Consider the following 14,538-nt stretch of genomic DNA (forward strand, 5'->3'; position numbering starts at 1 on the left):
TGATTGTGCTGTACTACATAGCCGCTATAGTATGTTTCTGCTGTACTACATAGCCGCTATAGTGTGATTGTGCTGTACTACATAGCCGCTATAGTATGTTTCTGCTGTACTACATAGCCGCTATAGTGTGATTGTGCTGTACTACATAGCCGCTATAGTGTGATTGTGCTGTACTACATAGCCGCTATAGTGTGATTGTGCTGTACTACATAGCCGCTATAGTGTGATTGTGCTGTACTACATAGCCGCTATAGTGTGATTGTGCTGTACTACATAGCCGCTATAGTGTGTTTCTGCTGTACTACATAGCCGCTATAGTGTGATTGTGCTGTACTACATAGCCGCTATAGTATGTTTCTGCTGTACTACATAGCCGCTATAGTGTGATTGTGCTGTACTACATAGCCGCTATAGTATGTTTCTGCTGTACTACATAGCCGCTATAGTGTGATTGTGCTGTACTACATAGCCGCTATAGTGTGATTGTGCTGTACTACATAGCCGCTATAGTATGTTTCTGCTGTACTACATAGCCGCTATAGTGTGATTGTGCTGTACTACATAGCCGCTATAGTGTGATTGTGCTGTACTACATAGCTGCTATAGATCAGAGCTCCCTGTGTCCCTGTCACAGCTAAGCCGGCTTTGTGTGCTACTAGTCGCCGTGCCAAGTGCAGCTGTGTGTCACTGCGTTACACTGGCAGTCACACACTGACACAGATGCACAAAATAATAGCAGACAGGGGGCGGGCTGGCCCAGGACATTCGTGCTTCCCTATTGGCTCAATGCTAAGGGCTAGGCCGGGCGAAACCAATGGTAGGCGGCCGTGGGCTCAGTTATGCAGCAGGAGCTGCTCTCCCCAGCTCTGTGTCTATTGTAAGGGGAGCAGCGGGCAGGAGCAGCACAAAGAGCAGCACTTCACACTGCACCACACAGGGCAGCGCACACTGGATCCCAGGCACTAGGCACCATGAGCACCAGTATCAGGTACAAGAGCAAGCTGCTGAAAACAGGTGAGCTGCAGAGCAGGCCCGGTGGGTGAAAGGGGGGAAGCCGGTGTGATCAGCTCTCATCCCTGACCTGTCTGTTTCCTCTCTCCTTTGCCGTATCCTGTGTGGCCTCCCGGGACCCCATACAGATGAGAAGGAGGTAAGCGCCCATCTCCGGTTTCTTATTGGCCATGGCCGGGAGGGGAGAGGATCGCTAGGGATCTAGGGGATGGGCAACATGAACCCATATTCGCTGTTCTAACTAGTACGATTCTATGACTGATGTTATCGCTGCTCCCAGTGCCACACCGAATACTTGTGCCTGTAGGACACACACGGTAGCCCCTATTGTAGCGTCAGTACTGGGGTGGGAGCAGTGACTGTGCCATTGCATCTATGGGGACAGCCGTGCCTGCGCTCTCTGGGTGGGTGAGACCTAGTTAGCAGGTACAGCCCATTCATACTCACTGCTTTCCTACATCGTGATCTCAAGCTTTTACACCCTGAGCAGCAGCAGCAACGCATGATCCCATGTTCGGAACGGCAAGCATCACAGTGGCTTTACTGACATCCCATACAGAGTATCTGGGGCATATTCCACCACCATCTGGGGACCATAACCAGGGATTTACTATACAAGATATTTACCATTATCCACAACAGAAGGAATACATTAATGCTGCCCTGTCAAATCAAAGTGTATTCAAATTTACCAAGCCCTGTAAATGCCCTTACCTGTAGAATATGCACCATATTGCTATATATATATATACACACACACACACACACACACCATATGTCAATTGCACTTCATGGGCACAATAATATTCACAGTGGCATAGCTGGTATACATCAGATGCTGGATGTTGCATTTGTGTTCCTTGTTCCATTTAAGTATGTTCTGTATGCTTTGGGGGAAAATACCAGAGCACTGAGCATGGAATGTGGGCCCTTAAGCTATGCTGCCCAGTATAATGGATGGATGCTGAGCAAGGCCGTCGTTTTGGAATGTAAGGGACTTGGCCAACCCATCCTTTAGGTCAGCTCACCTTTTTGTGGCTGCTGCTGTGCTGTGTCTGGCTTGTATTGCAGACTGCTGTAGGTTTGCAGTATTAAGAACCACATTTGTAGAAGATTTGCATTAACTGCATTTGTTTTTAGTTTGTAGATTATATGACACACTCTCTCTATTAGTGGGGCTTCATGTTTTCAGAATTATGCTCATATTTACCAACCTGCAGCACCCTGACATGACATCAGGCCTACATTGAAAATCTGTGGGTTCTGGTCAGAGGGGCTGCAGTAAGATGCCATAGACAATCACTATTTATTGGGCTGGTTGGGGGCTGTTTGGGCCTCTGTGTACTAGAAATGCCAGGGTCTACTTTAAATCACAGATCAGAACTACATGACAGGTCAGGGATGGATTTGCCTTTTTGCTCATGGGCTAATATGCACTTCTGCTCCTCCATTTGAAGTCACTCACTGTGCTGAAGAAGGAGGTTTCCGGGCCTGGTGACACATGTTCTCTCATTTTTGAAAGGCATCGTTTGAGCAGCAGTAGCAGGCCTTCTGCCCCTAATAATATGCTACCCTAGGTCTGGGCATATGAGGGCTTCTCACAGCAGTTGTAAAGAGAAATAACCTTTTTTTAAAATAAAACCTTGGTGTTACAGACAAGACCCTGTGAATGCCATTTGTGAATGTGTAGTCTGTTGTGTGCTTTAGGCTGCAGCCTTGCTGTTTTCAATGAACCCTGAGGCATCCATGATGTAAGCGAGTAACCCATTTTCTTAACCTTGTGTGGAGCATGTCCTCTAGAAACAAATGTGCACATTTTCAGCTGCAACGCCAATGTTTTGGGGTATTTTGGTTGATGTAGTGCAACAACAACTAGAAACTATATAGTGGCTTTTTCAACACCATCTTACTATACTCTTGCCACGGCCTCACAGTAGCAGTCTATTTCAGATCTCAGGCCAGTAGCCTATGCTTGCTCCTTACTAATGGCAATACATTGATTTTAACCTCATGGTGATTGATACATATTAGGTTGTGCCTTGTGCAGTCACTGAAATAAATAATAAAGTGTATTTTTATCTGCCTCTTCTCAAGAGATGCTTTAAGGGAAGCATGTTGTTATGGTCACAGAAAAAAATGAATATGCACTGGGGGTTCTCCTTCAGTTCTGGGTTAATCATTTTCTTAGTTCGGAACAGGCAGAGATCATACTGGTTGATTTGGCTTTATTACAACATAGATAGGCTTTGCTAAAAGGTTGAACATGATGCGCTTAAATCCTCTCCAAGCTTGTGTGCATTAGCATGTCTCATTATTCAGGTGCCTTTTTGAACTCGGATAATTCTCTACATATTTGCAAAGCTAGTATATATGCCCCAGGAGCTGAATGTGCCTATCCCAGGGAGGTGCTGGTTGAGGTCACTGGGTGACATAGGCTGAGGTTTGGGTTGTACCAAGCAAAGGGATTTTCAGCTACAGCAGGAGTGGAAAATTCATGCAGGATGTTGAGAAAATGAGGGCAGTTCCAGTGATCTGTTGCAGTACAGGACTCAGATGTATCTGTTGGGGGGATGATATTGCCTACAGTTAATTCATGAATACACAGTCATTTAGAGATGCTGCCATGCAGTAAAGTGCAGTATCTATAGCAACCACACATGGAGAAATGAGGGATTGTGTGTATATAAAGTTTTGGTACCATATCCCTCTGTGAGAGGTGGAATGCTGCCATTGTGCTATTATTGTGCCATTAATGCTCTCTGTGCACATTTATGCATTAACCTGGTATTAGGCGATTCAGCGGCACAGTTGTCAAAAGAGTAGTAACACTTTGCATAGCATTCAGTTTGTATATAACCCTAACATGCTGTTTTTTTCTGTATAAATTCATTATAGTATTAACATGTTCAGAAAATCAAGTTATAGTGTACAAAATATTGTTTTCCTTGTAGAGTGGGGGAAGATAATTCCCTTGTATTTCTGACATCCTTACTGAGTTCCACTATGTCAATACCCAGCAGGAAGTATTGAGTCCAAGGTACTTCCCTTCCCCAGTGGGCACCTGCTTTATGACATACCATAACATTTAATTTTATTGCTGTGAAACATTCTACACTTGCCTCTAGGTATATTTGGCAGGAGAGGGGTTAATTGCAGCATCATGTCATCCCGCCTTGGAGAAAGAAATGTCAGAGTGACATGATAAGAATCTTCACATACATGAAATACCTGGAGCAGAGGGAAAGGCCATGCTCCTAACCTGGAGGCTGGAGTGCTTAGGGCCAATATGGATTCTGAGGAGATACTAGCATATTAAACTTGTGACTGACAGAATTTTTCCCCTTGAATATTAAAGTACATAATCAGAAAAGCAGATCAGAAATGTATTTAGGCAGCTCTGTAATCAAATATAATCTGTGTGATATATAAGAGAGCGACCGTTCCTGATTATCCAGCCAGAGCATTGCTCCTCCTGTTGTCTTGTTGTGACACCTTGCATGCAGCTGGGAACACCTAGTCTGAAGGGCGGGGACACATGGAGGGGTACTATGGTTGCACTGTTCCTGGGAGCCTTCTCATCCCAGGAAAGGAAGAGAGACCATTGGATGTGAATGGAGCTAGCAGTGCTGTGTATTGTAAATATATGTACTAGCTGTTATGATGACACTTCCTCCCCTTAACCCTCCTGATGCTGTGACATGCTTCATTTTTACCCCACATAATTACCCACAGTGCACTGCTCCTTTAGTTTTCTCCCTAACAGTAACACTAAAAAAAGAATGGTTCAATGACTGACTGACTTGCCTAGCCCCATGAGGGGTTGACACAGGAGAAATTTCTTGGGCATTTGTAGACAGTACCAGGTATCCAGCCAATACTAGACTGAAACTGGGGTCTAGACTGTTTACCTTTTAGGGTAAATTACAGTACTAGTGGCCTAGCCCAGATGTATCAACACTTAGGTTTCCGTTATAGATTCTCATCTATCCCAGTTTGTCCTTCTTGTATCTGAAGTACCTAGTAGCTAGGCCAGATAATACATCATATCATGATAGTATATTGTTCCTTTGACTTTATTTTGAGGATAGTTTCACCTTCAGTGCTATTTTGCAAAACTGTTGTTTATTCTGCTGTTGTTCTATAATCCTCTCAGTCTCTGCCACTCTGCTACATTATATATTAAATGGAGACAGTAAAAACACCTTTAGGTGTAGCTCCATGGGCTGGGTCCTTAGCACATAATTAGACATTTCTTGCTGCACTTATGTCATGGCACTATTAATAACTACAGTGAACAGTCATATATTGTATGTTATAAATATACACAGACTTGGAGAAAGAAAGGATGAGGACTCAGGGAATTTGAGGAAATGCATACATATTTTTGCATGTATTGGTAAAAGGTTTCATTGTATAAACACCAGTGACTTCAGAAATGGCAACTTATAACTAAGTATATAGTCCAGCTTGTTTGTTAGCAGTTATGCCAGAAGGGCCTTACACTTCATGACTTCATAGAACTGTTGGGAATGGGTAGTACAGGGTTATTATGTCCCTGTTGACTATGCCCCAGTCTGCCCAAGAAACATGAAGAAATGTATCTGCAGGTCTCTTCTTGTAATGTGATTACACGTGCTTATAATGTGTATGCTGTACCTTTTCTACATATAAGTACATCCACAATGCATGTACCAGTGTGTACTGCCATCTCTGCATGCTTATATTTGCAGAAGGAGTAAGGTGCAGCATAATTTTACTGAGTATTTATGCTACATGAAGCTGGTACAGAATAGTACAGAAATATTTTAAGTGTTTTAGTTACCCTTTCATACGGAGTTCTCTCTCTTTTAGATTAATTTCCTTATGGGCATACCACAAAGATTTAATGAAATAAAACGTGTAACATTTGGGGCTTGCGGGATGTTATTTATATACCATAGATATGAGTGTATTTAGGAAATCATTTTATTGGAAATTCTGAAACCTTTAAGTTCTTGGCAGCACTGTTACCTGGTAATCCTCTTATTCTGTCAGGGGGAGCTAAAACATAATCAATATTCTTTTTCTAATCCTTACCATCTACTTACAGCATTTAAAAATTAATAAATAAATCATAAGGGAGAGTTCCAGGCACTTCTATAATAAGGACTAGCTCCAAATATTACCCTACTGCTTAGTGTTGGTTGCTAGAGCTAGAACGCTAAGCATGCCAATTCTTACTTTGCTACTACAGAATGTTACAATGAAGAGGGATTTGATGGCAGTTCAGGATGCTGAAATAATGAAGGGGAAAGGCAGGAAAGGCCCATTTAAACCACATACCAGCCACCCAGGGTAAGGGAACGGTCACAAGGTGATTATTTTTCACTTTCCCTATGTCTAATTCAGACATATAGAGGTTAAGTAAATATTTGTAAAACTGATAGCACTATTTAGTATGGAAGGAAAAAAGGGAAGTAATGTTTCTATGATGCAGCTGCAATGCAAAGAAAGAAGCACTGGAGACACAAGATATATATATATATATATATATATATATATATATACACTGTCTTGACTGATGGAATATTTATATATGAAATAAAAATAGCTGCTGACCAAAAATAGGGGTTCTGGGTTATATAAAATAACTGCCAAAGAGTTTTACAAAATGCTGAATACCATGGATGTGTATTTTTGTCACTAATATGATATCTTTTATGTGCTGATCAGGTCCATACAGGTTACAATCTTCTCATTTGGCAAGGTTGCCAAACGAGTGGATCTTTTACTGACATGCCCACCTAAGGTAAGCAGTATCGGGCTAATCCGATCATTTAGCCTAGGGCCAAAACAATCAAATTATGTCAGACATAGGGTAATCGGACCAAGGACCGCATCAATGAGCTGTCGGGAAAATCAAAACCTGCCTGATCAACACCTGGCCGATTTTTAGCCAGATATTGATTGGGGAGGCCCATCAGGGCAGATAGGCTGCCATATTGGACTAAAGGATTCAAATCTGCAGTTTAAAACTGCCCATGTATGGCAACCATTTATATATGATGGTGCGTTAAGGCCCGTGGCACTTATTGATTTGGGGGTTTTGGGCTTCTGTGTTTTAACAGGCTTAAAGCACAAAGACCAAAAAGAAATGTCCCCAATGATGAAAGTAGGCATCACAAAACTAAAATAATGGTACAACCCAGCAGTCAGTAGTGCATCTATCTTCTTGTGTAAGTCAGCTATTACAGATATACTTTTTTTTAATTTTCATTTTTAAGTATTCAGTACTGGATCCCAAGAAGAGTTGAATACTAAAGTCATATATCCTGAACACTTGTCTTCAAGGCAGGGGGTAGGGCAGGGGAAAATTACTTCTGGTATATTTCTTCATTCCCCACCCTGTTTCTTGTAGACAACACACATCTGTTCTTATGGGAAAATATGTGCTTATGGGGATAATATGATTTGTAGCTATCTACCCTACAATAACATTGCTGTTTTTATGTCTTATTATCCCAATAATCATTTAAATTTGCTTGTGAAAATAAAGTTAGAAGAATAGCTTACAAGTAATATTGTACTGTTGGTGAAAAGGCTTCAGCAGCTTGCTGTTCCCCTGTACAGAAGGAACTTCTGTCCTTCATGACATGAATTAGTGATGATTAGTATTGTTATTCAGCTTAAGGGTTTCCAGCAATTCCTTGTATGAATGCTGTGGCTGTTTATGCACATTGTATTGAGATTCCTTTCAAGAACTGCCTCAAAAACTGACAGCTATGTTTGAATTGTGGTGCCTTTTGGTGGGCCACAATGATGTCACAGTTTAAGCCCCAGGGTGCTGGTTTTCCACTTTTCACCAACTTTGAAATACGTTTGTCAGAACTTGTGCTACTCAGTCATAGACTTTGCCTTTGTGGTTATTTGCTGATCTTTTTGCTATCATTTGCGGGCTTATTTCTGAACCGTATCTGAGTTTTTCCATCTGTTTCCATTTTGAACTCTATTCCAACCATCTTTGCACCAAGCTTATTATTCATCTAGCCAGCATTGTGTTTTCTGTAGCATGCCCCTTTCTGCTCCTTCTCAGCCTACAAGTTTCTGCAGTGACCTCAGATCCCTGATCCATTATCAAGCTTCAGCCAGTTTGCTCCACTATTTAGTCCAGGGATCCCCAGCCTTTTATACCCATAAACCACATTCAAATGGAAAAAGTGTTGGGGAGCAACACAAGCATGAAAAAGGTGTGTGTGTGTGGGGGGGGGGGGGGGTGACAATAAGAGCTATAATTGGCTACTTAATAGCCCCTATGTGGACTGGCAGCCTGCAGAAGTCTCTCTTTGGCATTATACCTGTTTTTTATGCAACCAAAACTTGCCTCCTTACCAGAAATTCAATAATAAGAACCTGCTTTGAGGCCACTGGGAGAAACATCCAAGGGGTTCATGAGCAACATGTTGCTCCTGAGCCACTGGTTGGGGAACACTAATTTAGTCAGTACATGGACCAGTTTTCAGCCTCTTTCCTTTCTTGTTCTAGTCTGCTCCAGTCAGACATCCAGCATGCAGGACTTTCCTGTTTCAAAACTTTGTCCTTATCGTACCTTCCTGCTTTCGTTTGGATCCATGTATGCCATCTTTAATACATGCCAGGGCCTATTGTGTCTATACCCTGGCCACTTGTTACCAGTTGCTGTGTATGAAGACCTTGCAGCATATACATATATAGGCGCCCAGCCTAAAATGAGCCTAGTGCTAGAGGTGAATCCTTATAGCTAGATCACTTAACCTAACAAATCCTACAATAGGTTTTCACTTTTTGGCCTAATAAAGTAGAAGCTTCATGTATGCAGCCAAGATACTGTCCTAATATTTTTCCTCATTCATGTCTGGATCATATACAAAATGTGCTATGTTTATTTACAGGCATAAGAGAAAAGAGAGCTATAACAATAATCTATATACACATTAGTAATGTATTTCTCTCTTTCAGTGTTTAAGTTCAGTGGTTCATAAACTGTTGGTTGGATGTGGCCAGGGTTATGTTTCGTGTTGAATGTTTGTTTTGTCTCTTGGATATCTCTAGAGCTTTAGGTTAGTTTCAATGCCCTTTTATACTTGTCATATTGTTTCATGTTATTATGTGCATTGAGGGGGGCTACCAAATATTGGACCATAAAGTCTGTTTTGCTAACTTAGACTCACATATTCACACTTCACTTCTACCCAGGTTCTTAATATTTCCTGTAGGTAAACCATGAATTCATTTATTGTGTCATATTTGTGTAAATATGTCTTTCTATTTCTAGAAATGTTTAAATAAACACACAGCATTGGTTGGTCTGCACAGGGGCATCATATGTGCAGGACTGGTCATTATTTCTCTAGGGTAGCCTCATTCAAAAATCCCTAACCTGACCTGGTAGCCAATATATTATCAGTAATATTCACAATATTATACCAAGTAATAACTGAAGCAAAAAAAGTCTTATTTACAATCCTTACATGCCAGGTTTGCTGCTAAAATGTACGTAGATTTGTACACATCAAAATCCAATACGCTATGGGGCCGATTCACTAAAGGTCGTTAACGCATAGCGCATAGTTAAAAAGTGTTCGATAATTAAGTACCGATTCATCACAGTAATTTCGCATGCGTTACTACTCATATCGCATGCAGAAAAAAACGCATTATCGCAAAGCGTTATTTGCATGGCACTGCAGTAATTATCGAAATAATAGAAAATAAATAATACTAAAGCATAATTCACAAACACATATGAAGCATTAAACGCGTGAAATATTGCGGTAATCTGTGCTAATATTAACACCTACTTGGAGTAGGTGGTATCTAAAAAACATTGCGGTTTGTGAGCGTTTGGCAAGACAAGATGGAGTTTGCAGTCAGATTTTTGTTTGCTTGTGAAAAAGAGGATCAGGTATGTGATTGCCCTAGAGCAGGGGTCAGGAACCTTTTTGGCTGAGAGAGCCATAAACACCACATATTTTAAAATGTTATTCCGTGAGAGCCATACAATATGATTGGCCGCGAATGCTGCGGTGCAAGGTAGGGCGGGTCCCAAGGATGCCGGATGCGATGCGGAGGAGGGCGTGGCCTGCGCTCGGTGGATAGAAGGCATTATGGTTGAACGTGATGGACATACGTCTTTTTTCAACCTAACTTACTATGTTGCTATGAGGGCGTGGCCTTGCGGATAGAAGACGTGTTCTAAGGCTTAGAATACGTCTTCTATCCACCAAGTGCAGGCCACTCCCCCATTATATATTTTTATTAAAGATTTGGCAGCGAGCCAGATGCAGCCATCAAAAGAGCCACATCTGGCTCCCGAGCCATAGGTTCCCTACCCCTGCCCTAGAGTGATGCATCCTAGAGTTTTCAGGGAAATGGTCATATTCAGAACAGTAGTTTTCAGAAAGTAACGGTTCCGTACGTAATAGCGTGTGCTAATATTGCGTGCTACAACATAACGCATAAATATATCGCATGGTTTAAAATATTGCTTAAAAATGTGTTATTGCCAGATAAATAACGACAATAACATTGCTTCTTGTGATAATATTTTTAGCACATGCTATAAATATCTCTTTTCAGACTTTAGTGAATCAGCTTGTGAAATCAAATATGCTTGCACCAACTTGAACTTGTGCATAATAGCATGGAAGGGCCAGTTTGCTGGCTGGATCTATTTTGGCGGATAGGATATAATTTGGGGCGCGCTTTTGTGCCAGTGAGCCCTGCACCTAACGCCTTCTTGGACCAGACAGGACCATCACAGAGATGATGTTTATAGGGGAAGTAAACCCATTTTTATACAATAGGGCCCTGGCACAGGCCACCCTCCCAGCCACATTGCAAGACTCCTGAAAGGAGCCCCCAGTCCCATATGTTTGTGCCCTAAATGCATATTTGTGCACTAGGGTCAGTGGTGCCATGTTAGGCCAAGTCATGTACTGTCAGAGGCTGCATGGTAGTGATCGCTGTCCTGAAACATGCACACTATAAGCTTCTGACAGGATCTGTTGAAGCCAAACTTAGCAGCTTATAACCACTGCATTTTAGGCTCAGATAGACAGTACTTACTTTTGGGAGTCTCATTATATAGATGGGGAGGGTGGTCTGTGTATAGACCATCATATGAAATGGCTTTACTTCTTTAATAAATGTGTTTTATAATTCATGTAGATTTTCATACTTTTGTTTATAATATTTATCTGTCAGTTGCTTAACCTAACATGTTTAGCTTCAACAAACACAATCATGGGTTGTTTGCTGTAGGAAGCATGCTCTCACCATTTAAATCTCAACCTATCAGAAAGGAACAAGAAAATTTTTTTGTGCAAAAGAACTATTCGATGTACACTGTAGTTTGGTGCCTGTTATATAAATGACAGCTCCCTTCATCTGGACAGTGCTCACATTTACTTCTCATTAGGGTATCTTTGGTTGGTCAACAGCCCGTGCATCTCATTAAATAAAAATATGCTGTCTCTTTAAACAAACTGACACAAAAAACACCTTCTACCTTCATACATATTATAGAGTAGAGCACAGCAGTCTACCTGCACTCTTAATGGGCAGAAATATACTGACAGTGTGGCTTATCAGTGTAAATGCAAAGAAAGAATTTTCTGTTCTTGCAGTATGGTTTGTTGTCATTTTATTTAAGCATATCTTAGGCATTGCTGAATGGTGTGCTATCCTCATATAGCACCCCCACACCCACACAAACAAGCGCACACACACACCCCTTTACCCATTCTTGAACCCATAGAAACGAGCGCTCACACACACACCCACACAAACGAGCGCTCACACACACACCCACACAAACGAGCACACACACACACACACACACCCCTTTACCTATTCTTGAACTACAGCTTTCACCATTCATAGCTAAAAGCTGACTGACAAAACCTGGCCATCCTGGGTTATCTATGACTGTTCTTATCTCTCCATACCTGCGTCTGTTCCTCTTACTTGTACTGTCACTACTGGGGACAGTTTGCTAGAGGACAACAAAGAGATTAGAGAGCAGTGGAGTTCTCTGATAACTGTCTTTTCACCCTTTAAAAAATATGCCATAGTGCAAGATAGTAAGGGCTCTGGTACACGGGGAGATTAGTCGCCCGCGGCAAAACTCCCTGCTCGCGGGCGGCTAATCTCCCCGAGTTGCCTTCCCTCTGCCATCCCACCGGCGAACATGTAAGTCGCCGGCGGGATGGCAGACGCGGCGGCGCGATTTCGCGCAAATCGCCGAAAAAGACTCGCGAGGCTTTTTCGGCGATTTCATGAAATCGCCCCGCCGCGTCTGCCATCCCGCCGGCGACTTACATGTTCGCCGGTGGGATGGCAGAGGGAAGGCAACTCGGGGAGATTAGTCGCCCGCAAGCAGGGAGTTTTGCCGCGGGCGACTAATCTCCCCATGTACCAGAGCCCTAAAGGAAGTTCAATTGGGCTATTGCCACTAAAGACAATTCAGGTGTATAAGCATGCCAACGTCTGGCAGCATTTTGGTTAATGCCATTCATCAGGAAGGCAGTGACTGTGGACATAATCAGGAGTCAAAGAGTGTCAGAGGCAGTGGGGCATGTTTATTCAGCTGGATTGTCCGAGCCAGTGCAAGGGGTCTCTCTCTCTCTCTGTTTATTTTAAGACGTAATGAGAAGAACTGTGGGAAATCCAAAGCAGCCAGTGGTGCCAGTATAAAAGAGTTAAGCGTGCTATAGAGACCATGGTAGTGGCACTTGGCCTAATGTGTTGGCATGGGCTCATCTTGGCTCAAACATGTAGATTGTTGATAAGAGTGTCATTGGGCCTTTCTGTACCATACACATTTAACTCTTTCTATCAACACACTGCAGTGCAACCCTTGTGGAGGAAATAGAATGCGTTACTATGGAAACAAGGTTAATGTTAGAAAAAGAATTAGTGTAGGCTGCTGTACATGTCTATTTGCTACAAAGAGAGAGTGTTGTGATTAGGCAGTAGCTTCACAGTCTTTGGTGCTGCAACAGATGGAGAAATAGGCCATGGTATTGGCATAAGAGAAAAAGATCCCATCCAGTACATGCTATTAAAAGGATACACAATTTATATGCTTGGCTTGGCTTTTTTCCACCCCCTTTTGACTTTGCTGTACTGAATCTTATTGAAATCTCAGACACATGACAGTCTTTTTCCTTTGAGATTAAGCAGTATTCTGCTGCCAGATGCTCAGCCAGGAGGTGGCTTTATATGTTCCGGCCATGTTTAGCAAAGCCGTGCATATATTAGGGTGCCCTAGTGCACCTGGGGTCTGCTCAGAGGAGCCACTGTGTGACGCTTCAGGACTCCAGTAGCTGCAGCTGTGCCTTTGTGTCACACACAGTGCCTGGCACCCGGGCCTCCAGGTCTCTACATGGCGCTCACAACAGCTTGAATGCCCTTTCTTCTGCTGGATCTTCCTGTTTGGGGAAATAGTATACTACATATATATATACATATATATATTGTGTGCTATTTTTCTCCTCTTTTAGATATATATATATATATATGTATTATGTGAGAGATGCAATGGAAAAGGTCATTATTTGGTGTATTTCCACCAGTGTTTAAGGTGGGATACAAATGGCACTAGATAAAATACCTGGTTTTACAGCAGGTGATGCTGTGTTGGAGGAAATCTCCCTTTAAGGTTTTGATTTGGCCAGCTGTAGGGAGCTGCCTGATTAGGCTGCAGGTGAGCAACCAATAAAAAGGGCTGTGTGATTACACAGAGTTTCTGGGAGTTGGAATTGAACCTTGACTGTGTGAAGGTCACTCTCAGAGCGGGGCACAGAGCAGGAGGGCAGCCTGTGTCAGGAACTCCCAGAGGAGCTGGGGGTGCCACCTGCCACTGCAGGAAGCAGAGGGAGTTATGACCCGATGGATGCGTGCTGAGAGGGCTCAGCAAGGCTTAATGTGAAGCCTGAGTGTTCCAGAGTGTGGAACTAACCCTGGAAGGTGAGAGCCCTGATGAAGGGACAAATCACAACCCTGAACTGTATGTTTATGAACTGTCTTATGTTTCTGTTGGGAAGAATTGGCCCTAAATAAACCTGTGTTTTGCCTGAAGACGTGGTGTCCCTGTCTCTATGCTCCAGATCCTCTGCATGCCTGCCTGCCTGCCTACCATTGCTAATTCCACCAAAATTATGTGTACAGGCAGTTAGCATGTCACAATATATATATAAGATGTGATAAAAGCACATGAGACATCTAAAGTGTCATAGTGGTACTTGCTGTAAGTATTATTGAAGCATGGCTAGACTAATTTTTTGACAGTGAATAAAAACAAAACATGTTCATAGCATGTATAGTACATTAGCGTGTATAGCAAATTATGTATATATTCATTTTGTGGGCACAGCTACAAATTAATATATACATAATTTCATAGCTGTCAGATACAGGGTTTACTGTGCTATGATATGAGATATAGGGTAAATCCAAGGACTGGAGCGATATGTGGGTTTATTATATCTGTCAGTGGAAAGGATATAT

The 14,538-nt window shown here is 42.4% G+C and overlaps 1 protein-coding gene across 5 annotated transcripts in view; it reads left to right on the forward strand.

Annotated features, from left to right (window-relative positions):
* The first annotated feature begins 749 nt into the window (after positions 1-749).
* Positions 750-14,538, forward strand: part of septin5 (septin 5) — a 41,696-nt gene continuing 27,907 nt past the window's right edge. For 2 of the 5 annotated variants that reach the window (XM_012966353.3, XM_012966408.3), the window contains exons 1-2: positions 850-1,014; positions 1,140-1,150. In XM_012966353.3, the coding sequence (XP_012821807.1) occupies positions 972-1,014; positions 1,140-1,150 (54 nt within the window). In that variant the 5' untranslated portion in view covers positions 850-971. Of the gene's footprint in view, positions 1,015-1,139; positions 1,151-14,538 lie in introns of all 5 variants that reach the window. The other 3 variants (NM_001102983.1, XM_012966503.3, XM_018094327.2) reach the window with 3 other exon arrangements.

The sequence above is a fragment of the Xenopus tropicalis genome, chromosome 1 (genome assembly GCF_000004195.4).
Source record: "Xenopus tropicalis strain Nigerian chromosome 1, UCB_Xtro_10.0, whole genome shotgun sequence".
In the NCBI taxonomy this organism is placed as follows: Eukaryota; Metazoa; Chordata; class Amphibia; order Anura; family Pipidae; genus Xenopus; species Xenopus tropicalis.